This window comes from Quercus robur, chromosome 7, assembly GCF_932294415.1.
Source record: "Quercus robur chromosome 7, dhQueRobu3.1, whole genome shotgun sequence".
Classification (NCBI taxonomy): domain Eukaryota; kingdom Viridiplantae; phylum Streptophyta; class Magnoliopsida; order Fagales; family Fagaceae; genus Quercus; species Quercus robur.
This window is the reverse complement of record NC_065540.1, coordinates 11,406,246-11,429,666: the sequence shown is the minus strand read 5'-3', so window position 1 is coordinate 11,429,666 and position 23,421 is coordinate 11,406,246. Positions and strand designations below refer to the sequence as shown.

At 32.2% G+C, this 23,421-nt stretch overlaps 1 protein-coding gene across 1 annotated transcript; it reads right to left on the bottom strand.

The window, feature by feature from the left end:
- Positions 1 to 19,977: 19,977 nt before the first annotated feature.
- LOC126692240 (probable aspartyl protease At4g16563) lies at positions 19,978 to 21,672 on the bottom strand. The gene has a single exon (XM_050387768.1). The coding sequence runs from the start codon at positions 21,587 to 21,589 to the stop codon at positions 20,186 to 20,188; it is 1,404 nt and encodes a 467-aa protein (XP_050243725.1). The 5' UTR covers positions 21,590 to 21,672; the 3' UTR covers positions 19,978 to 20,185.
- Between the last annotated feature and the right edge of the window lie 1,749 nt (positions 21,673 to 23,421).

Here is a 23,421-nt window from a genome sequence, read left to right as displayed (position 1 = left end):
TTATAATTTGTTATGAAAATGTTGTGGACATAACATTTCTTTTGTGAAAATGTTAGGGCATCTTGTTGTTGTCACAGTATTTTCAAAATTGCTGAGCTATCAATTCTTTACAAGTGAAAATAAAATATAATAAAATTATAAAGGTATTATGAAAACGTTGTGCCATTTTGTTGTGTTTCTAGAAATTTTTTATTGGTTTAGTCAACATTGTTAAGCCAAAATTCACTGTTTCACATACAATTTTCTTGGGTTGAATTTTTTGTATTTTTTTTTTCTTTATGCACCATTTTAAGTAAAAACACATAGTTTTATACACACACACACACACAAAAACAAAAAAAAGAACAAAAACTTAGGATAAAAACACTTTTCATCCTTTATATTTTGGGTAATTTACAATTCCTCATTTAACTTTAAAATCAAGCAATTTTCCCTTAATATTTTGAAAGAGAGCCAATATATCATATTGTGATTCTCTTGGTTAAACCCTAACGAAAGCTTATAATTCTTAAAATATTTTATTGTATAATGTCTAAAATACTCCCAGTAAATTTTAACACTCCAAAAATTTTCTTCACATGTTTTGAGTTTTAGATAGTAGTAATGCTTGAAAAGTTAGAATGATAAGATAAGGTGTTTTATTTGTTATCTAAAGAATATTGATTTTTTAGGTTTAAATTTTCAAATTTTATAATTTATCTAATGGAAAATTTGATGACACATACCTTTTATTATTATTTTTTTCCTTAGCAAAACTTATATACTTATTCTTGGAAGATGAAAAAGAAATTTGTTTAATGATTTTAATTAGACTGTAAAATCCTTTCCAATGAAAATAAGATAAATGATTATCCTACCTTTATTAAGAAGCGAAGTCTAACCCTATTTTGTGGGCCCGCAGTCCGAGAGACCTTTTCAATGGACAAGAAAAAAAAAATGGTTCCTGTTGAACTTGTCTAAATCTTTGGCTTTGATTTCTACACTTATCTTAAATTTGTAAAAAGGGTAACGCCTCCTGGTGTTTAATTTTCAGATTTCTATTGCTACTTTGCTAGTCTTGTCGCTGTGACCCACTCTACGCTATAGAAGTTTCGTTTTTTAGAAGTCATCAACACCGCACATACGTTGGCGGCTTATATTAAACATATTGATTTCTTTGTAACATGAACGGAGGAATGTGTACTTCAGTGAATCACATGTGATTCATGATGCTTTGTTATTATCTTCTTCTTAATAAAAATCCTGTATTTCTCATAATAATATATATATATATATATATATATATATATATATATTCCAGCTTATATCATGCGAAGGTGCTCAGCAAGTAGAGGCATCATACTATAGTTATGTTCAGATGAAAAATGCCAACTCTGATCGTCCTTTACCCATTTTTTATTAAGCAAAAAAAAAAAAAAAAAATGGGAAACTTATAATTACTAATACTTTTATAAATATTAGTAATATTGCCGACTCAGGTAGTATAGTGGGATGGTTTAATCTTTGCCTTAAGATTAAAAAAAAAAAAATTAAAGTATTTTAATCAATAGTTTTTTATACATTTTAATGTTTTCATATTTATGAGGTTTCTGTTCTACATGTATCATATGTCAGTGGTTGCTTTTGAGTTTTTAAATGTTAATTTAGGTGGTAGAAAAGGAGCATGACGTGCTATGTTATCTAATTTTGAATATGGTTTTGTGTTAATACATGTTAATTATTATTTATTTAAATTTTGAGTAATTTGTTTGTATTGATTTATGTCTCTTATTTTATTGGAGGAGTTACATAGATGGAGAGTTAGGGTCCGTTTGAATACAGTTGAAAACTGAAAACTGAAAACTGAAAACTGAAAACTGAAATTGAAAACTGAAAAACACTGTAGCGAAATAATTTTTAAATGTGTAAATAGTACTGTGGGACCCATTTGTAATAAAAAAGTTGCTGAAAAATGAAATTTGTGGGTCCATAAACAATACACGATGTGCACTTATTGGTCCAAAAAAAATTGAAAAGTCAAAGTTTGTGGCTACTGTTCATTGAACAGTATATGAACAGTAACCACAATCTGAAAAAACGCGTGAAAAAAAAAAAAAAAAGCAAACAAAACGCAAACGCAGACTTATCAGCCGAATCCAAACGCAGTCTTACTTAATTTTTATTTTACAAATCTATGAAAATTGCAAAACATTCATATGCATCTTTTCTAAGTATACTATACATTTATGCAAATTAAGTATTCATGTTAAAGTTAAACTATAATGATATGATGATTGTAGTTCCATAATATATATATATATATATATATATATTGTAGGGGCGGTTTCTGGGGCCCAGGCCCAACAAGTAAGTGGTTCTGGTCCAAAAGTCCCTAGACAATGAATTTGTAGAGAGCGAGTTACAGAACTAGGGCTGGACAGAGTGAATGTTAGTTAGTTGTATGCCATGCAACAGTCTGAACGTGAGAATATTCCATTTAAGTTTACAGGATACCGGTCCGAAGAGACGTATAAGTGCACCTCTTGCTCTGATTAAAAACTACAGAATTCTTTTACCTCTCTCTCTCTCTTTTCTCTAAATTCTCCAATCCCCTCTTCATGGGGATTTCCTTCTCTTATATAGCCTCCTTAAATTGATAAGGACCTTACACTTGTTAACCATCTGGACCTTCACTTGAGTGCCTGTCTCATCGGACATCCACCTTATATTTCTGTGAGTTGCACTGGCCAATGTAACACTGTTCGCCTGTCTTCTCCACATTAATGTGGCTGAAAAAGTAGCTTCCTTGCATTTAATGCGGTAGTTGTGGCTTCTCGCTGGACGTCTTACATTTTCCTCTTTCCTGTTATGTGAGGCTCATCCTACTACCTACATTTGTCTGGGATGGTTCTTCACTGTGGAGGGGGCGCACATTGGGCCCATATTTGTGTGTCCGAGGAGACATTCCTCCTCGGACGTCTTTTAAAACAAACTGGGCTCAACAGGATTGGGTCAGAAGTCTTTTGGTCCCCTTTTTCCCCTTGGGTCATGGTTGGGTTCCGTGCGGGGCCCCAGGCCCATTGTTGACTTTAGGAATTTTACTCCTACATATATATATATATATATATATATATATATAGACACACGATGTTATAGTAAAATAAACTAATATTAAATCATATCTCATACTCAATAGTTTTTTTGTTCATCATATGAGTTAGCGACTAATTTTAGGAAAAATAAAGCATATAATTGATATTCCCATGTGAGTTGAAGGCGTGGGCTAAAAAGAGTACAAATGGTATATATATATATATATATATATAATTATACTGGCCATATATCAAAGAATTAGAAATGTCAAATGTTACTGAGTACAATCATATATTAAATTTCAAATCATTACCAATGCCAATGGTGAAATTTAATATTATCTACTTTTATATATATATATATATATATATTAGATCAGATGCCATTGTCCTATGCTTTAAAAAACACATACGTGATCATTGTATGTGTAAGGGCACGTTTTGCTTCCCAAGCCCCAAAAATGAAAAGGACAAAGGCCTAAAGAGCCCAAAACAATGAATTTGTAGAGAGTGGGCTAGAAAATGGACTTTTATGAGTTGAACAACAATCACAGTAGGTTAAATGGTATAGATGAATAAGAATAAACAATTTTATGCAAGGAAAATCCTCCTCAGCAAAGTCCAAGGAAGGTGGTTCTTATATATTTTTCTTGAACTTTAGCACAATTACCATTCTTCAGTGTATAGTCCTTTTTTTTTTTTTTTTTTTCTTTTTGATTCCCCGATCCTCTCCTTGTAATGGGGTTTTTCTTCTTTACATTTCTATTCTTTACTTCATCTTAGCCCTCCACGTGTAGATCAAATTGCTGGTTTTGATACTTGTCTCATCAGCCCCTTCCTGAAGTCTTTGTGGATAGCTGTAAGGCTAAATGTTACTGTTTAAGTATCACATCCACATTAATGCGGCCAGAGAGTTAGCTGCAAAACATTCAATGCGGTGGTAGTAGCTTTCTTCTAGATATTTCTCAGCTTTCCTTTGTCTTATTCCCCTTTAGTGCTTATCCTTACTAGTATGATCCCCTGGTGTGTTGTTCTCGATGAAAGGTTGAACCTTTGTCCTCTACTCTGCTTAGCTGAGGAGGTACTTCTCCTCAGACTATAATCCCAACCCCTCATCACCAGACTTCTTCCATAGAATATTAACTTGTATGCCCCCACTAGTGTTTACCTATCCTCAGACGTTTTAATGTCCTCGGACATGGCTCACGGCCCAATATCCATTTATGGGTTCTTTATCCCTACAGTATGTATCATCCAATTGTTGTGATCTAACTTTCATACTTAGATATAATTAGGCACTAACTCAAGTCATACATGACATATAGAAGAAATTGTAATAGTAATATTACTAAATGGTACAATAGATACAAAGTCTAACATAAATCATAATCGGTTTAAAATGTACCTTAATTCACTAGTCATTCATAGAACCAAATTTTAGTAATTTAATAATGATGAAAATAATGTTATAATAAAAATAAAAAACCCGATTGTTTTGGTCAAAAGAGGACAATCTAAACAAATCCCCCTGTTTAAATAAATCGAAGCATAATATTATGATAAAACTTAAAACGCAAACCATTAACCTTCTAGCTTATAGTTTTTTCTAGTCTGTCATAATGTATATCATAGAAATGTATACAAAAAACTGCATCTTTTACACAATTACATAAAAATGAAAATTTTAACATGTACCATAGATAATCAACAAAGTTATTTTCATGCATTAGAGATTTCAATTAATTTAGGAATTCAACGAGAGTTTAAAAATAATAATAATAAAATTCATTAATTAGTTTGTAATTATAATAATTCCAAAATTATATTACTGGTAATGTAAAATAATAGAAAATAAACCGGAAAAAAAAAATTACTAAGCAAAATAATATGTTGATGAAGGTGGCAAATCAATGACACTATCTTTAGAAAGATTTCTTCATGAGATATTTCTAAAAAACACCCGAAAACTACCAAAATAGCAACCAGTAATTCAACGTGTGAAAATATGCATCTCTTAATTAAATTAAAAAACTTGGCTATATTAATAATTAGTCGCTAACTCGTGCGATGCATGAGATTATATAACTTTGTTTGTACATGCTTGGGGAGGATTCAAACTGTCGGACTGAGATTTTTCCATCACCATTGGCGTCAAAATGCTTAAAGATGCATTCACAGGTAGGTTAATCTGCATTTAATAAAAATCTTGGTTTACTCAATAAAGGCTCACCAAAATAGGAAGTGATGCACAGTTTTTGAATCAGACCCTTTTACAAAGCAGTAAAAATTTCATATAAAAATGTGCAATATATATATATATATATATGCACTACCATAAGTGCAAAGGAAACTAAAACAATATCTATACACACTACCATAAGTGCAAAGCAAACTAACTACGCGTAGAGTAATTTTTTGAGCATGCTTTCAGGAGGCACAGATTTCAGCCATCCAAATGACCTTGGTTGCCCACTAAGGCTATTTAATTCGTTCCTTATTCTCCGAATAATCCTATATAAAGTTGGGGAATGGTAATATTTGGGTTCAAAATTCCAATTCTAACAAAATCATATATAAAACAACAATGAACTCAATTCATAACAAAACAAAAGAAACAAAACAATTTATTTCTCTTCTTTACCTCACACTTTCTCAACAGCCAAACAATGAAACAAATATAATAAAAACTCAACTTTGAGGACCTATTCTATTTAAACCAATTTCAATCTGAATTTTAATCCATATCAATCAAAGAAAATTGAAACTTGCAAAAGACCATATAAATAAATGTTGAAGATGCAATGTCTAGCCATATGATGTCTTTGAAATCAACTTTCTTGCAGCTTCACGTAGATTTGAAACACAAAGAAAATTGAAATAGTCTTAATTTTCATGGGTCAAATAATTTGGTTAAGAATTAGAACACAATCACTTATTTAACAAATAAGGATAAAAGATCACTTCACTGTAAATAAAGTATTATTCTTCTAAATCAATGAATTAATTAATTGGTGGTATGTTATGACATAGGCAAATAGTTCCAATGATTTAGAATTCCTAAGAGATCTAGGGTTCGATCCCTACCCATTTTTAATATACTCTCTCTCTCTCTCTCTCTCTCTCTTTATTTTTCTTATTTTTCTCAACTTATTGTTATACTTTCTCTAATTTTTCCCCTCCTTTTACCTTTTCATCTCCCCACTACTATCTACCTTCATATCACTTTTCATCTATCCCCTTATCTTCCATTATTTTTGGCTTTTCTTATTCCCCTCTTCTTACTATTAATTTACAATTCTCTTTCTCATTCTATACATAGTTTTCCCACACTCAAAATATTATATCTTTCTCTCAATTTTTTTTTTTTTCATTTTTGGTGGATTTAAAAAAAAAAAAATTTTCTTGCATCTCTACTTTAGGTTGATGAATTTTTGTATTATTTAGAACTCTACTTTGAGTTGATGTGATTAAGTTTTGTGTTTTTAAGTTGTTATCTTTTTTATTCTCTTTGATTTCATAGATGTTATCATATTGCATTATAAAGATATTATATAAGAATATAATGTTATTTTGTTGCATAATATAACTTGGATAGTTTGGTGTCTAATAAATTTTTTTTTTTTAACTTTTTTTCTTCTCATATTATTTTCTATAAATTTCCTATTATTCTCTCTTGAAAAAGTTGTTATTCTCTCTCTTGATTTTTTATCCTTTCATGCAACTCTATTTTATATTGATGAATCATTGTGATTTTCAAAACTCTCTTTTGGGTCATACATTTTGGTGTTGTATTTTTTAGTTCCCCATCACAAGTACTCTCTCTCTCTCTCTCTCTCTCAAAAAAAAAAAAAAATTAGAGAATAAATTATACATATTTAGTATAAGATTGATATGAGTTTTAATTATCATGATAATCTCTTTTAAGAGAATGAATAATTTATTTAAATAAAAATCACACACACACACATATAGCTTAAATGTATAATCAATCCCATACAATTCATTTAAAAGTAATGATGTTAAAAAAATGAATAACTACACTTAAAATATGTTTAGAAAGACTTTTACTTAAATTTAGCCGTGCTGAAGTAGACTGAAATGCTATATTAATGTGACTAAATATAAGCGTAGTAACAATAAATGCTATGTTTAAAATTTCAGATATTACGAGTTTGATATTTATATTTTTTTTTGATAAATTTGTATTTAGAATATACGCTTTCAACCCAAACATGTTTTTACCGTTATGTAAGTGCACAAAAATATATTGAAGTGGACCAAATTAGACCGAAGTGGTCCAAATGGACTGAATTGGACCAAATGGAACAAAGTGGACTGAATGGATAGAATATGATTGAATAGGAACTAGGTGGACCAAATAAAACCAAAGTGGACCGAATAAGAACGAATGGACATATTAGGATCAAAGTGGACATAATGGACTGAATGGGACCAAATTGGACCGTATAGGACAAACTGGAATGAAGTGGTCTAAATAAAACCAATGTGGATTAAATAGGACCAAAGTAGACAGAATGGACGAAATAAAACCAAAGTGTACAAATGGACCGAGTAGGACTACAGTGGACAGAATGGACCGAATGAGACCAATGTGGACAGAATAGGACCAAGGTGGACTAAATAGAGCCAATGAGGACCAAATAGGACCGAAGTGGACTGAATGAGACCGAATAGAATTTTCATGGACCGAATGGAATAAATAGGTCCGTATGGACCGTATAGGACCAGATTGAACTGAAGAAGATAGAATGGACCGAATAAGACTTTTGAATATTTATCATTTTTATTGCATTTTTAGTGATCATATTTCTAATTTCTAATGTCTAATTTCTTTGTATATTTTTACTCAAAACTAAAAAATTTAACCAAAATATAATAAAATTTCATATTTTTCAACCCAAAAATCAAGAAAAAAAATTGAATTTTTAAGGTAAACTTGAAAAAGCAACCTACAAAACGAATCAATTTAAGGCTCAATAAGTCTAAAATGGACTAAAGGGAACATAAATTGATTGAGTAGACTAAATAGGACCGAAGTAGACCTAATTGGACCAAATATGAACTTTTTTTAATTTGTAGGGAGAACAAATTATCTTCAACAAATTATAGAGAAAAAAATTATATATTATATTACAATACAAAATAATTATTAATTTTCACGTATCGCGTGGGTCTGCTATTAGTATTATGTTAAAACTTAAAATGCTAACCATTAACCTTCTAATAGTTTTTTCTAGTCTTAGACAATGTTTATCATATACCCATGAAAAATGTAAATTTCTTCATAGGTGAAAATAAAATTTTCAACGCTTGATACTGTGTGAACAAGATAAAAAAACCAAAAAACAAGTTAGGCTTCTCCATGATAAAGTCTTTTTTTTTTTTTTTGGAGAATTCTCCATGATAGAGTCTAATGACTTATTATACCGAATTCTTTATAAAGAAATGACGTGTGTTGTACGAGAAATAAAAGTGATTTACCGAAAAGCGAAATAAGAGTGTAGTTCAAGTGTAGTACATTGGGCCTAAATCTGTTAGGTTTATATTTTAAAAGCCCCCACTCCAACCCAGGTGAATGACGACTAACTTGAGTTTAGAATCAATGCATAAAAACAGCGGTGGAGCTACACACATGGGTGGTGGAGTTGGTCCAATCCAATGATGCTCTTAAAAAATAATTAGTCTAATAGTTATAGAAACATAACTTTATCTTATTTTTCTATGTTTGGTAGCAACTTTAAATGAGTTAAAAAACAATCTTCTATCATCCTTTATTTAATTTGTTGTGAGATAGAGTTGTTTAATTTCCAAAAAAAAAAAAAGGTGGAAAAAAATCTTTAAAAATAAACCATATTTTTTTTGTTGATCAAATATTATAATTTTCCTTTGACTCATTTTATTGATGCTACCAAATACTAAAAAACACAAAAATTATCTTTACACAAGGTTTTCCATTAAAACAAAATACAATAGTACATTAGGCCTAAAAACTCCAAACAAACACAGACAACACATGCTAACTATAGATACAATAATCAAGTACCATAGCAATATTACTACTAAAAAGTTTACACAAACATGGTCCAGATAGAATTGCAACGTACATACTACATAGCTCTTAATATAGCTTTTATTTCCATGTTTGCATTCTCAAGTACCAATTTAGCATCAAGGTTGTTTTAGTAACAAGCTTGTTTCAGAAATCCCAGTCTTGAATTTTCCAAATCAAACTCCATATAAATAGACTGTTGAAGACAATTACCCAAAATTATCGATGGCCACCACTCAAACCAACGTTAAGAACAACACCGCCAACATTATCTGTTATGAATGAGAGATAAACGGAGTTAGAACGATCATCCAACAGCAAATAATGTATCCATGAAAATTCCATCTTCGCACCACCTTCAAACATCAAAGTTAATGGCGGATAATACAACGAAACCTCATTGGGAATAAGTTGGAAACATGAACCAAGAACACCAATGTCAGGAGCTCTAGCACAACGTCCCATTTGACTCTCAAACGCTTCTGACACTTTTTGATAAATTGACCTTTCCATATACGTGTAAGGTGACCCTGCGTCCAATATAGTTCCACCAATGCCATCAGGTCCTAGCACACGAAATTTATCTGGAATCATAATATGCGTATCACCAAACGACAATTTCCAAAAGAATAACGTAACGATAGCCATAAAAATGAAAACCTGTAGAGACAGACTTGCTTGGGATCAATGGTGTGTAGCTAAGGCCTTTTGCTTCTAATTCACCATCAAGGTCCAAAATAAGGTGATTCTCTCCTTTGTGTCATCGTAAAAGTGAGTCAGCAAACAATAGGAGAATTTGGTGAGACCCAATTGAGAAGGCAATGATTGTGGGGTATCACCAAACCCAACAAATCCCATTGGTTGATGGGGTGAGGAAATTGAGCAACCAACTAGAAAATCAGGCACAGTTTCTTCTGTGTTCTTTAACAATAAGTGCCCATTTGTTGAGCCTAATGATCACACGACAATATGCAGTGTTACAAGACATTGTTGCGGGCCTTGAGGCAATAATGGAAGTAAAATTGTTGATCAGTGATGAATGATGACCCTGAATTTAGCAGAAACGTGGCCCACTTACGTAATAGTTGTTTTGATTGGAGTTTTTTTCTTTTCTTTTTCCCAATTATTTTTGAAAATATTCTTAGTTTATAATTTATATTGTAAAAACAAAATATTTACATTGTAAATTAAACAAATGTATACAATATTGTTCACATCTTTTTAGTTTACAATTAATGTAAACCTAGCTATAATTGCTCTTATTTTTATGTCTGAAAAAAAGATAGCAGTGGAAATATGCAACATCCATCTCGCAAACTCACATGTATCCCTCTTAATAGCCCGTTTGCTTCCACTTTTTCAGCCCAAAACGGGCGTTTTCAAAAAAGCCAAATCAGTTTCTGCGTTTGGTAAGTTCAAAACGCAACTTTTTTATAAAAGTTGCGTTTTGAACTTTTAGAAAAGCTGAAGACAAAACGCGCATTCGAAATAGACCTTCAGTGCTCCATAAAACAAAACGCGCTATGCGCGTTTTGTTATATTACCGTTGCAATAGTGGAAAGACCGAAATACCCACAGACGCCCCTCATCTCTGATCTCTGCTCTCCCTTCGCATTTGACGCCTCCATCTCTTCTCTCTGCCTTGCTCTGCCTTCGTAAGTCTCTCTACTCTCTGTCTTTTTTCTTTGTCTTCCTTTTCTTCTTCGGCCAAAGACAGAGTCTGACCCTTCTTCTTCATCGACTTGGCCGGAGCCGAAGCCGCCGCCGCCGAAAGCGAAGGAAAATCCGCGAGCGACTCAGCGTGAATCGCGGAATTCTGCTGCTGTTGTTGCTGTTGGAGAAGCTCTTCCTCTTCGTGTTGCTCGGCGTCTAGAGCCCACGCGCCTGGTTTGGCCCATGGAGACACTGTTGCCGCCATTGTTTGCGTGCTTTTTTGCGTGTTTGTTCGAAAGATTTGGGTTTGCGTTTGCGTTTTGGTTTTGGTTTGTTGATAGCGAAGAGAAAAAGGAAAGGGGTTTGAGGGTTTTATATATATAGTGGGAGTGGATCGGACGGTGGAGAGTCAATGTGGGGGAAGTTGTGATTTGGATGATGGAATGGACGGTTGTGATGTGGGCTTTTATGTCTGCGTAAAAGTCTTTCAGAGGATGAAAAAGTAGATTCTTGCTGAGATTTTTTTAGTTTATTTTTAGTTGTATAGAGTCGAATAAGAACATTCGGTTTGATTTTTTTTTTCTTTTTTTTTTGGGTGCAGATTCAGTTTGATTTTTGTTCTGAACAACAATGATCAAATCTTTTTATTATTCTTTTGGAAAGAAAAAAATTTTATTACGTAAAGTGATAAAGAAAAAAAAAAGATTGGGTTAATATATGTTGTTATCTTATGGCACATATTATTTATCCATTTTAAGAAATTTATAACGAAAAATTAGTAAAAAAATTATCACTTCCTTATTTTATCATAAAAAGTTTCTTAAAATAGATTACTAATATATAACTTAATGACACACCTTAGTGAAACCCAAGAAAAAATAATAATTTCATGTGCAATTATTGGTATGTATATGAAATAGATTATTATTGTTTAGTAAGTATATGAAATAGATGATTTATAATAAGTATGAAATAAACTCACATCCACCAAAAAAAAAAAAAAAAAAAAAAAAAAACAAAAGTTTGAAATATCCCTTATATATACATTGTCCTTTTTGGTCATTTATCCCTCAAAAAGCCACTTTTAACAGTTTTTACCAAACACTCAGCTTTTTCATTATGCACTTTTTAACAGCTTTTACCAAACACTCAGCTTTTTGAAACTCCACTTTTTCATTATGCACTTTTACAAAACTCCACTTTTTCATTATGCACTTTTTCAAAAAGCTGAACCAAACTCACCCTAACTTGGAGTCAGTATATGGTATCTTCAGTATATGTATGAGGTTTTTTTTTTTTTTTTTTTTTAATTAAAATTTTTTTTTTTATATACGAGAGTAAATATTAAAAGAAGAAGAAGAAGAAGTTAACATTGGAGATAGAGGCAACTGTTGGACCACTCTCATATTCCTGGTTTTTCCTTTTATCTTTTCAAATGGATAAAAATCTACTTCAATTTCTAGTACTACTTGATAATCACATTTATTTTTAAAGTGGGATATGTACTAGGGAATAGCTTCTTTGTTTGTTATGTTTAAGAGGGAGCAAAGACCTTGAGCTGGCTTCGCCCATGACTAGCAGTCTGAATACTGAGTTGCATGTTTTGTGGGGGAGTTTTAAAGCATAAAAATGTCTCCTGCCTTATATTTGTGACCGTGAGAGTACACAGGCAATGCTTGTTAATTTGTTTAGTTTTTTCTTCTTCTTTTTTTAGTTTTTTTTTTTTTTTTAATGCTTAGTGTAGTTGCACGATTTTCCTAGCCCAAACCCTATTGATTAGGCCTTAGCCCAAGGCGCAACCCACAATAAGTATTTGTAGAGGATGGGTCAAAGAACTTAGCCTCAGTTAGCTTAGTCGGGAAAAAAGGCATTCGGCACTCAGAAAATAGAATCTTCTGTTAGATATCCATTCTTGTGTTTTTATTCCTGCAACAATATTTTCCATGCATCAGACCGACTAAGCTAACTGAGGCTAAGTTCTTTGACCCATCCTCTACAAATACTTATTGTGGGTTGCGCCTTGGACCAAGGCCTAATCAATAGGGTTTGGGCCAGGAAAATCGTGCAACTACACTTAGATATATTGTAATACCCAGGAAAAAAAAAAAGTTTAAAAGGAAGGGTATTTAAGTAAATCTTTTGTGGGGTCAATTTTATAATTTGTCATTATAAGATAGTTTTTAGAAAAATAAGGTTGAAACCATATAAGCTTATTAAGTAAATGTATATAGAGAGAATTTTTTTAGAGAGGAGACTACCTAAAATACTCAAGTAGAGAAGGTTTGGCTACACACCTAAGGTAAGAACTGAGGAATCTCTTTCTTGTTAAATCTAAACTTTATTTGGAATTAGAATATTTTTTTTTATATGAGTATTCTGGCCAATAGTGAAACTATTTAAATATTTAAGAGTTATAATGATGCAAACGAATAAAAGTATAGATTTAATTTTTTTGTAAACTGGAAGTACTTGCAGATTTTTCTGCCTCGGTATTGTGATTTTTTTTCCTATGCCCACTGTTGTGTCATGCGTGTAAGTGTAGATGGAAGTTGCACAAGGTGAGGCATGGTGAGTCCGGTTCTGCACAAGTTTCTGCCTCAAGAAGTTGTACCCAATTGTGGATTTGGTGAATAGGAAAAATCATGGTGTGGACTTGAAGTTTCTGACCAAAAAAAAAAAAAAAAAAGAAAGAAAGAAAGGAAAAGAGAGAGCACACGTATAGAAGATAGATCTAGGTGGTGTCATTTTTAGATTGACTTTTGATCATTTATGGCTATGGGTATAGCATATTATATAGACTTTTGACTATTAGCATATTATATATGGCCACTTAAATTATTTGATTATTAAGTAAATGGTGCTTGTAAATTGTTAGGTGATATCTAAGGAATTTAGAGAAAGTGTTAGGGAGAAGTTTTTTTAGTGAGCTAGCTGGGGTAAGTAACCTTATCCTAATTGGTTTTATTTTGCGTATGTTAACTCCTAAAATTTATTTACAGTTATTACAATTTTATTTCTATTATATTACTGATTTCAAGTAAAAAATTATCACAAATATATTTGATTACTGAATATATGATGTATTTTATTTAATTGTTTTTACCTATACTGATTCAAAGTAAAGAATAAAGGATTTTCACAAATACATATGAGCATTGAATATAAGATTTATTTTATTTAATTGATATTTTTTAGTTATATTGAATTAAAGTAAAGAATATAGAAATATCACAAATAGATTTGAGTATTGAATATATGAATATATATATGTGTGTATGTATTTGAATAAGATATATTTTGTCAGAAACTATGATATCATATATATGATTATGGACAATTTGATTATGAATTAATTTCGATACCCAAACCAATGGGGGTTATTCATTGGTACTTTGATACCCAGTCAATAGGGGTTATTCATTGGTACTCTGATACCCAGTCACGGGGATATAGCGTGACCATAGTTATAAGATTATTAAGAATATGAATTACATTTGAATATCTGATTATTTTGAGTCCTTAAAACTATATATGTGATTTTGGAAATGTTTGAGTATTTGGACTATTTTGAGTTACGAAAACTGCTTATGTGTATTTGGAACATATTGTAAGTTATAGCTTTTGATATATAGAAAACTGACTATTTTCTAAACCATCTATGATATATTTGTAAGATTAAAGTATGTGACCTATGTGCAACTTATTATTTTAAGACTATGAAACTTCTTCAGTTATTTTGAAAACACAGTATATTGTAACTTTTGAAAGCACGTATTACTTTTTATACTTTACAGATCTATTGCTTAATAGAACTTATTAAGACTTTGGTTACTTATTGAGTTGTCAACTCACCCCCTTTTTCCCCTCCAGTTTCAAATTGTGAAGAATACCAAGTTTTGAGAGTTTTGACGTTGTGTTGTGAGCGGAAAAAGAAGCTTAATGATTTTTGGGATTGGATGGTCTTCTAATAGTTTTATATTATTGGCCAATTGGCATTATGTACATGAGGTTTGGATTTTGTTCCAATTAAGTTATTGGAAATCTATTCATAAAGAAATTGTTGAGGTACTTTGGATTTATTTAATTTTAATTTTTGAGGATAAATTTTAGTTGCTAAGAAAGCCTTGCACACTTGTAAGGTGCTTACTTTATAAGCGTGCGACGATTGTCACGTGCCTATCTTATAGTTGGGTTCAGGGCGTGACAATTTTAATGGTGTCAGAGCTTAGGTTATGATCTTGTAGACTTTATGCTAGGTTTTGATTTAGAATGAAATCTGCGCCCTAGGTATTACAATTCCAGTTATTGTTTGTGAAGGTTATTAGGTCATAGATAGTGTTCTTTTGATGACTTGGTGAGAAGTGTAAGTGAGGTTCCATCATATGATGATTTGTTAGGTCATATTTGAAGGATTTGATATTTATGTCTATGTGGTTATGCATACGTGACTTATAAATACAAAAGGGAGGATTTTAATTGATATACTTCTATGATCTTATACTAGTATTGAGTGGGTGTATTTTATTCTTGAAAATTTTGTAATTGATCAGATTGGTTATTAAAACTTCTTCTTCCCATTAAAAGGAAAAGAGAGTGAGAAAAGATGAAGTAAAGGAAATCTTCCTGTTGTTTTGTGACTGATCTTTTGAAAACTCATTTGATAGTTTTGCCTAATATAGTCGACCTACCTAAGGTTAGTTTGATCTATAGGAGATTCTCAGAGGTTTAATTATTGAATGATAGTTTACTATATGCCCTATTCAAAATTTGGAGTGCTTGATCATTATTAGGGAATTGACTATTGCAGAACTTTATTTAGGGGTTAAGGTTTGATGTTAGAGCTATGATTCCTTGATTTTAGTTTATATGGAGTAAGGAAATTAATGGAAAGTTCGTAGTATGAAGGAAAAATTAATTTGTGGTTATTGTAGTTCACATTATATTATATGTTATTATATAAATTCTGAGGGTGTTTAAAGAATTCAACAATATATCGATGGACTTCTTTGGATTCTTATGTTAAGGACCGACCTTCTTTGGATCATTGCTCTTTTTAGCGTTGACCTACATGGGTTACTATAGCCTAATTTATGTGTGAGGTTGTCCCTATATGTTTTTGAGACATGTTCTGTTACTTAGAAGTTTGAGGTCCTAATTTTCTTTCTATGGACTTGGAGGATTGTTTAATATCCAGGGGAATAAGTTTTGATGCAAGAAATGTAATTCTTTGAATTTTAACTGATAAGAGTTAATGGATTGGCTCAATTAAAAATAAGGTGGATACAACACAAGGTCGTGGTAGTATTGAATTGGACTAGTGAACCATAATTTTGATTGGATATTGAAGGTTTTGGGATGGCAAGAGGGTTTATTTTGAAAGACTATTACAATTTGAATTATAGTCAGTGGTGGTCCATTTGTTTTATATTGACAAGTGGTTAATAATTATAAAGTTGCATTGTACCCTAAGTTCTAGGTTGCTTGGACAATATTATCAGCAAGTTAAAAAACAAAAAAAACAAAACAAAAAAAAAACAAAAAAAAAACCAAACAAACAAACAAACAAACAAAGAAACACAGAAAGGGGGGTTTGAGATACTTCATGGACTATTCCCTTTTAGCTGATGTATACTTAGATATTTGTTTTCATAAGAGGCAATGTAATTAAGGAACCCAGCTCTTCAATGAGTTCTAGCCCAAGTATCATTTGGAGATTTTGGAAATTCTTTATCTTACAAAACTTGAGGAAGAAAAGATATAGTGATATACGCATATGTTATTAGTTTTGGACTTAGGAAGGATTGGAACTTTGGATGCACTACTTAATTTTGGGGTATAGAATTAAATGGATGCTAGCATTCAATGGTCTATGTTGAATCTCAAAATTGTGGATTTCCTTTGTTGTAATTTTTGGAGACTACTTAGGCCTTGGAATTTTGTTGAAATTAATAATTGATGGAAAATCAGTTATTGTGGTTAATCTAAACGAATGGGCCTTGGAACTTATGTTCATATTGAAAGGAACTTAGAGAGCTATTTAGACTAGAGATATGTATATCTTTAAAGAACCTTATATTTTTTGTAATATGGTTGTTCTTAAACTATGGATAATTGAGTAAGAGATTTTATAGTGGTATTGTATGGCAGAAGCATCGTGGCTCCATTTGCTTTGGAAATTTTTTTTATTTTACAAATTTTGAGGAAGGAAAAATCTATGCATATGTTGTGAAATAGTTTTGAACTTATATTTAAGTGGAAGTAATATACCACTCAATGGGATGTCAAAGCATAATGATTAACGGTAGAATTTGATTGTGATTTTCTTTTATCACAACCTTGGAGGCTCCTTCACCATTTAGAATTATTGGAGATTACTCATCGAAGAAACTATCGTTTTTACTGGGTTTACTTGAACATGTGGGTTTTGAAATTTATATTCACTATTGAGGTAAATTATAGTGCAATTCGGGTTGAGTGATAGGAAAAAAAAAAAAAAAAAAGAGGAATTCTTCGTAGTTTAATTGCTCTTATTGTGGTGATGGGAGATAAATTTGTATAGACCAATACAATTGTGGATTTAGAGTAGCACAGCGGAAGCGTGATAAATTAGTTCAGCTTGTGATGAATTCAGAGGATTGAATTCTTATAAGCGGGGGAGATTGTAATACCCAGGAAAAAAAAAAGATTAAAAGGAAGGGTATTTAAGTAAATCTTTTGTGGGGTCAATTTTATAATTTGTAATTATAAGAGAGTTTTTAGAAAAATAAGGTTGAAACCCTAGCTATATATAAGCTTATTAAGTAAATGTATATAGATATATATTTTTTTAGAGAGAAGACTACCTAAAATACTCAGTAGAGAAGGTTTGACTACACACCTGAGGTAAGAACTTAGGAATCTCTTTCTTGTTAAATCTAAACTTTATTTGAAATTAGAGTTTTTTTTTTTTTTTTTTTTATATGAGTATTCTGGCCAATAGTAAAACTATTTAAATATTTAAGATTTATAATGATGCAAACGAATAAAAGTATAGATTTAATTTTTTTTGTAAACTGGACGTACCTGCAGATTTTTCTGCCTTGGTATTGTGATTTTTTTTCTTATGTCCACTGTTGTGTCATGCGTGTAAGTGTAGATGGAAGTTGCACAAGGTGAGGCATGGTGAGTCCGGTTCTGCACAAGTTTCTACCTCAAGAAGGTGTACCGAATTGTGGATTTGGTGAATAGGAAAAATCATGGTGTGGACTTGAAGTTTCTGACCCAAAAAAAAAAAAAAAGAAAGAAAGAAAGGAAAAGAGAGAGCACACGTATAGAAGATAGATCTAGGTGGTGTCATTTTCAGATTGACTTTTGACCATTTATGGCTATGGGTATAGCATATTATATAGGCTTTATTCCTAGGGAACTATTAGCTGTATGAAGTAAATAAAATATATGTTATGAATATGTAGAAATTTGGTGTGAGATAACAGTGGACAGTTGTTGGATATTTTAGTAGTTTCTCTTTTGGTTGGGTATTTTTTTTATAAGTCTTTCTTAAATTATTTGATTATTAAGTAAATGGTGCTTGTAAATTGTTAGGTGATATCTAAGGAATTTAGAGAAAGTGTTAGGGAGAAGTTTTTTTAGTGAGCTAGCTGAGGTAAGTAACCTTATCCTAATTGGTTTTATTTTGCGTCTGTTAACTCCTAAAATTTATTTACAGTTATTACAATTTTATTTTTATTGTATTACTGATTTCAAGTAAAGAATTATCACAAATATATCTGATTACTGAATATATGATGTATTTTATTTAATTGTTTTTAGCTATACTGATTCAAAGTAAAGAATAAAGGATTTTCACAAATACATATGAGCATTGAATATAAGATTTATTTTATTTAATTGATATTTTTTAGTTATATTGAATTAAAGTAAAGAATATAGAAATATCACAAATAGATTTGAGTATAGAATATATGAATATATATATGTGTGTGTGTGTGTGTGTGTGTATTTGAATAAGATATATTTTGTCAGAAACTATGATATCATATATATGATTATGGACAATTTGACTATGAATTGATTTCGATACCAAACCAATGGGGGTTATTCATTGGTACTCTGATACTCAAACTAATGAGGGTTATTCATTAGTACTCTGATACCCAGCCAATAAGGGTTATTCATTGGTACTCTGATGCCCAGTCACGGGGATATAGCGTGACTATAGTCATAAGATTATTAAGAATATGAATTACATTTGAATATCTGATTATTTTGAGTCCTTAAAACTACATATGTGATTTTGGAAATATTTGAGTATTTGGACTATTTTGAGTTACTAAAACTGCTTATGTGTATTTGGAACATATTGTAAGTTATAGCTTTTGATATATAGAAAACTGACTATTTTCTAAAACCATCTATGATATATTTGTAAGATTAAAGTATGTGACCTATGTGCAACTTATTATTTTAAGACTATGAAACTTCTTCAGTTATTTTGAAAACACATAGTATATTATAACTTTTGAAAGCACGTATTACATTTTATACTTTACAGATATATTGCTTAATAGAACTTATTAAGACTTTGGTTACTTATTGAGTTGTCAACTCACCCCCTTTTTCCCCTCCAGTTTCAAATTGTGAAGAATACCAAGTTTTGAGAGTTTTGACGTTGTGTTGTGAGCGGAAAAAGAAGCTTAGTGATTTTTTTGGATTGGATGGTCTTCTAATAGTTTTATATTATTGGCCAATTGGCATTATGTACCTGAGGTTTGGATTTTGTTCCAATTAAGTTATTGGAAATCTGTTCATAAAGAAATTGTTGAGGTACTTTGGATTTATTTGATTTTAATTTTTGAGGATAAATTTTAGTTGCTAAGAAAGCCTTGCACACTTATAGGGTTCTTACTTTATAAGCGTACGGCAATTGTCACATGCCTATCTTATAGTTGGATTCGGAGCGTGACACATATATATATATATATATATATTTTTTTTTTTTTAAATTATCATTTTTTCAGGTATGGTTGTGCTTTTAACGAATAAATAAAATAGACAGACAAAAATTAGTTCATAGAAATCCACAATATCAACAGCTGCTATAGAGTTAGAACATAACGGCTATTATATATCTACACCACGACTCATAATTATAGAACTGAATAGACATTTTTTGATAAAATTATTATGAAAAGATAACAATAATATCCTATAACCTTATTTTTACCATCTGGACAATGATTATAAGAATATATATAAAACCCAGTAAATTTGACTATTCCCCCAATAACCACAACCACAGTAAGTAAACTGAGCTTTAGTAGTATGAATTTCTAGTAGTACCATATTTGCCTAGAATTGAGTTTATTTTTTATTTTTTTAATTTCAGTCCAGCTTACTTATTACAATTTTGTTTCCGAAAGCCAAATCTGTCATTTTCCAAATCAAACTCCACGTAAAAATTCTGCTGCTGAGTATTTCCCAAAATTATCGCTGGCCCGACCGAATCAAGTGTACTGTCTGTCACAAGAGTCAAGCACACCAAGCTAGAATTACCAACATCAACAGGTACAAAATAATTCACCACCGGTAATTCCAACTTTGCCCCACCCTTAAACTCAAAGGTTAATTCTGGAAATTTAATCTTCTCAAATTTTAACCCAGTAATATTAAAACACAGATTCAAACCAATCAAAGCTACCACGTCAGCAGAAGCTCTAGTAAAATTACCCATCTCTGCCTCAAATGCGGTTGCCACGGCGTCAAATATCGGCTTTTCCATGATGGTGAGAGTTGTCCCAGAGTCCACAATAGTGCCACCGTTACCATTAGCGTTATTTTCTGGAACTAAATATTTGTACGGAATATTAACTGATCTACTGCCCACAATGACTCTACGAAGGTCAACGTAATAGAACTCACGAAAAGCTGAGTCGTTCGATACTGGGTTTTTCCTAAACGGCGTGTAGCTTAGGCCAGGGGTCTTGGCATCAGAACTAGACCCACGATACAAAACGAGGTCACTGCTCTCCGATGAGTCGTCGAACCGTTGAGAAATTAAACAGTAAGAGAATTTACTGAGACCCAATTGGGAAGGCAACGATTCTGGAGTTCGACCAAACCCGACAATGCCAGCAGATTGCTGCTGGGTCGAGAAAATGGAGCACCCAACAAGAAAATTAGTGAAAAGTTTCTCAGGAAAATCGAGGGTTTCGGAAAGTAATAGCCCAAGAGTTGAGCCTGAACCGTATTGAAACAAATAAGGGCAAGCTTGTGAACAATTACAGCCTTGGCAACCAAACAACTGATCAGAGAAGGAATTTGAGCTTGAAATCCAAGCACAATTGGGATTTTGGCAATCGATAAATTTTGAAGAAGATGATAGTTTTGGAATGAACAGTGGGATTTTTGATGGGTCTATGTTACAATCGATGCAAATATATTGTGAAGTGCAAGGAAACCAAACAGGGCTGCTGCCAGTATCTAAAATGAAAGAAATGGCTTGTGGGGGTGTGCCAAAGTTGAGAGAGATTGAGTAGTCTCCGTAGCTGTGAGAAAATACTTTGGTTTTGGTAAGTGGGGGTTTTGATTTGGGGCGCTTGAGGTGGTGAGCTCTGGTTAGAGAAGAAGAGGCGAGGGAATTGAGGGTTTTGATTGGATCAGAGGGTTGGTTTTTGGTGAAGATGGGTGAGAGAGGAATGGTGAAGGTGGTGGGACTGAGAGCTACGGATAGTGAAGATGAAGCTAAGAGTAATGTTGAGATGAGAAACATAAGAGAGAGAAGCGACGAAGCAGCCATGAATGGATGAGATTTTAGAGAGAGAGAGAGAGTGAGAGAATGAAGCGTAAAGAGTCAGGAGTGTCGGGATGTGAACAAGTGAAGAAAGAGTTTTTAGGCTGTTTTGGTTTAAGGTTTTGTTCTTTTTTATAGGGGATTAGATATTACCTTGCACCTTATTTTTAATAATGTTTTTTTTTTAATATATAAATTATTGTTATTGTTGTTGTCATTTTTATTTTTTATTGGGAAAATTGTAAATTATACTCCAAAAGTTTGGAGGTAATTAAATTTTACACCAAAAAATTTCAGAATTTGGATTTTATCTCCTGAATTTTGGTGACGTTTGGATTTTACCCTCTATATTTGTTTGGATTTTACTCCTTAAAATTTTTGGGTGTTTAGATTTTACACCCTAAAGTTTCAGAATCTTGAAGTGTAAAATATAAACAACCCTAAACTTTAGGGAGTAAAATCCAAGTTTTGAAACGTCATAGTGTAAAATCCAAACACCCTAAACTTTATAGGGTAAAATTCAAATCTTGAAATTTCAGGGTGTAAAATATAATTTGCAATTTACCCCTTTTTTTTTAATTAATAAAGTGTTACTTATAAAAGTTTTTTTTTTTTTTTTTGAAAAATAACTCCTTTTTTGCAAGTTGGAGGAATGGGCTAAAAAGTTTACAAATGATATATATAAATAAATATATATTGTAGGGACACGATTATTTAACGGCCCAATGATGATGTTGGGCTCGTACATGAAAGATCCCTCACAATATGATTTGTAGAAAGTGGGCTTGAAAGGCTTGTCTTTGATCACGGGGCGATGGTTCGGTCCTGTTTTTAGAGGCATTTATGTAGAAAAAGGAGTTGGACTTGAACATTTAAGCCCTATAGCGTCACATACTGAGGGGTTGGACTCCTCGGACTTAGTCCGAGGACGATTAAGGTCTTCCTCCGGTTATCCGGCGGTGGGTTTCTTTCTCTTTTTTTTATGTGGTGTGCATACCTTGTTAAGGGGTTTTCACCCATGGAGTTTTTCTCCTGGAGGTAGAATAGGAGCCCCCCATCCAGATTACTTACTTTCTCTTTTATACTCGCTGACGCTCGCTGTCCTTCGTCCACGTGTAGGGTCAACCTTTCCAAGACTGATATTTGTCCCATCAGTCTAATCCCAGAATCACTGGGGGTGGTTGATAAAGCCGAAGAATCCGGCTCTGCTGGATGCAGAGTCTTATCTGGGAAGGGTGATGAGGGCAGCTTTCCCGAGATATTTTAGGTCTCCTTTCCAGTCTGGTCCTATACCGTTTTTGCCCCTATTCTCGGTGGAATTTTGGGTCTGCCGAGGACTGAATTGTCCTCGGCAACATCTCCAGGCCATTTGGGCTTTATGTTATTGAGCTTGGGCCGTAGCCTTCTTTGGCTTGGGCCTTTGGACTTCCCACGAGCTAGTGGACCTGACCCATAAATTATTGGGCCCCACATATATATATATATATATATATATGATTAGATGTCATTGTTCTATACTTTGAAAAAAGAACACGTGATCATTGTATGTATCATTCAATTGTCGTGATTTCACTTTCATACTTGGATATAATTAGGCACTAACCCAAGTCATACATGAGATATAGAAGAAATTGTAATAGTAATATTACTACATGGTACAATAGAATACAAAGTCTAACAAAAATCATAATCGGTTTAAAATATACCTTAATTCACTAGTCATTCCTATAAACAAAGTTAATGTTAGGTTTTGAGTTTTTAATGTTGGCAAACCATGACAAAACATGACAAAAACTAAGTCTCATTAGTTTAGAATAGTCTACATTGAAGCCCAAGAC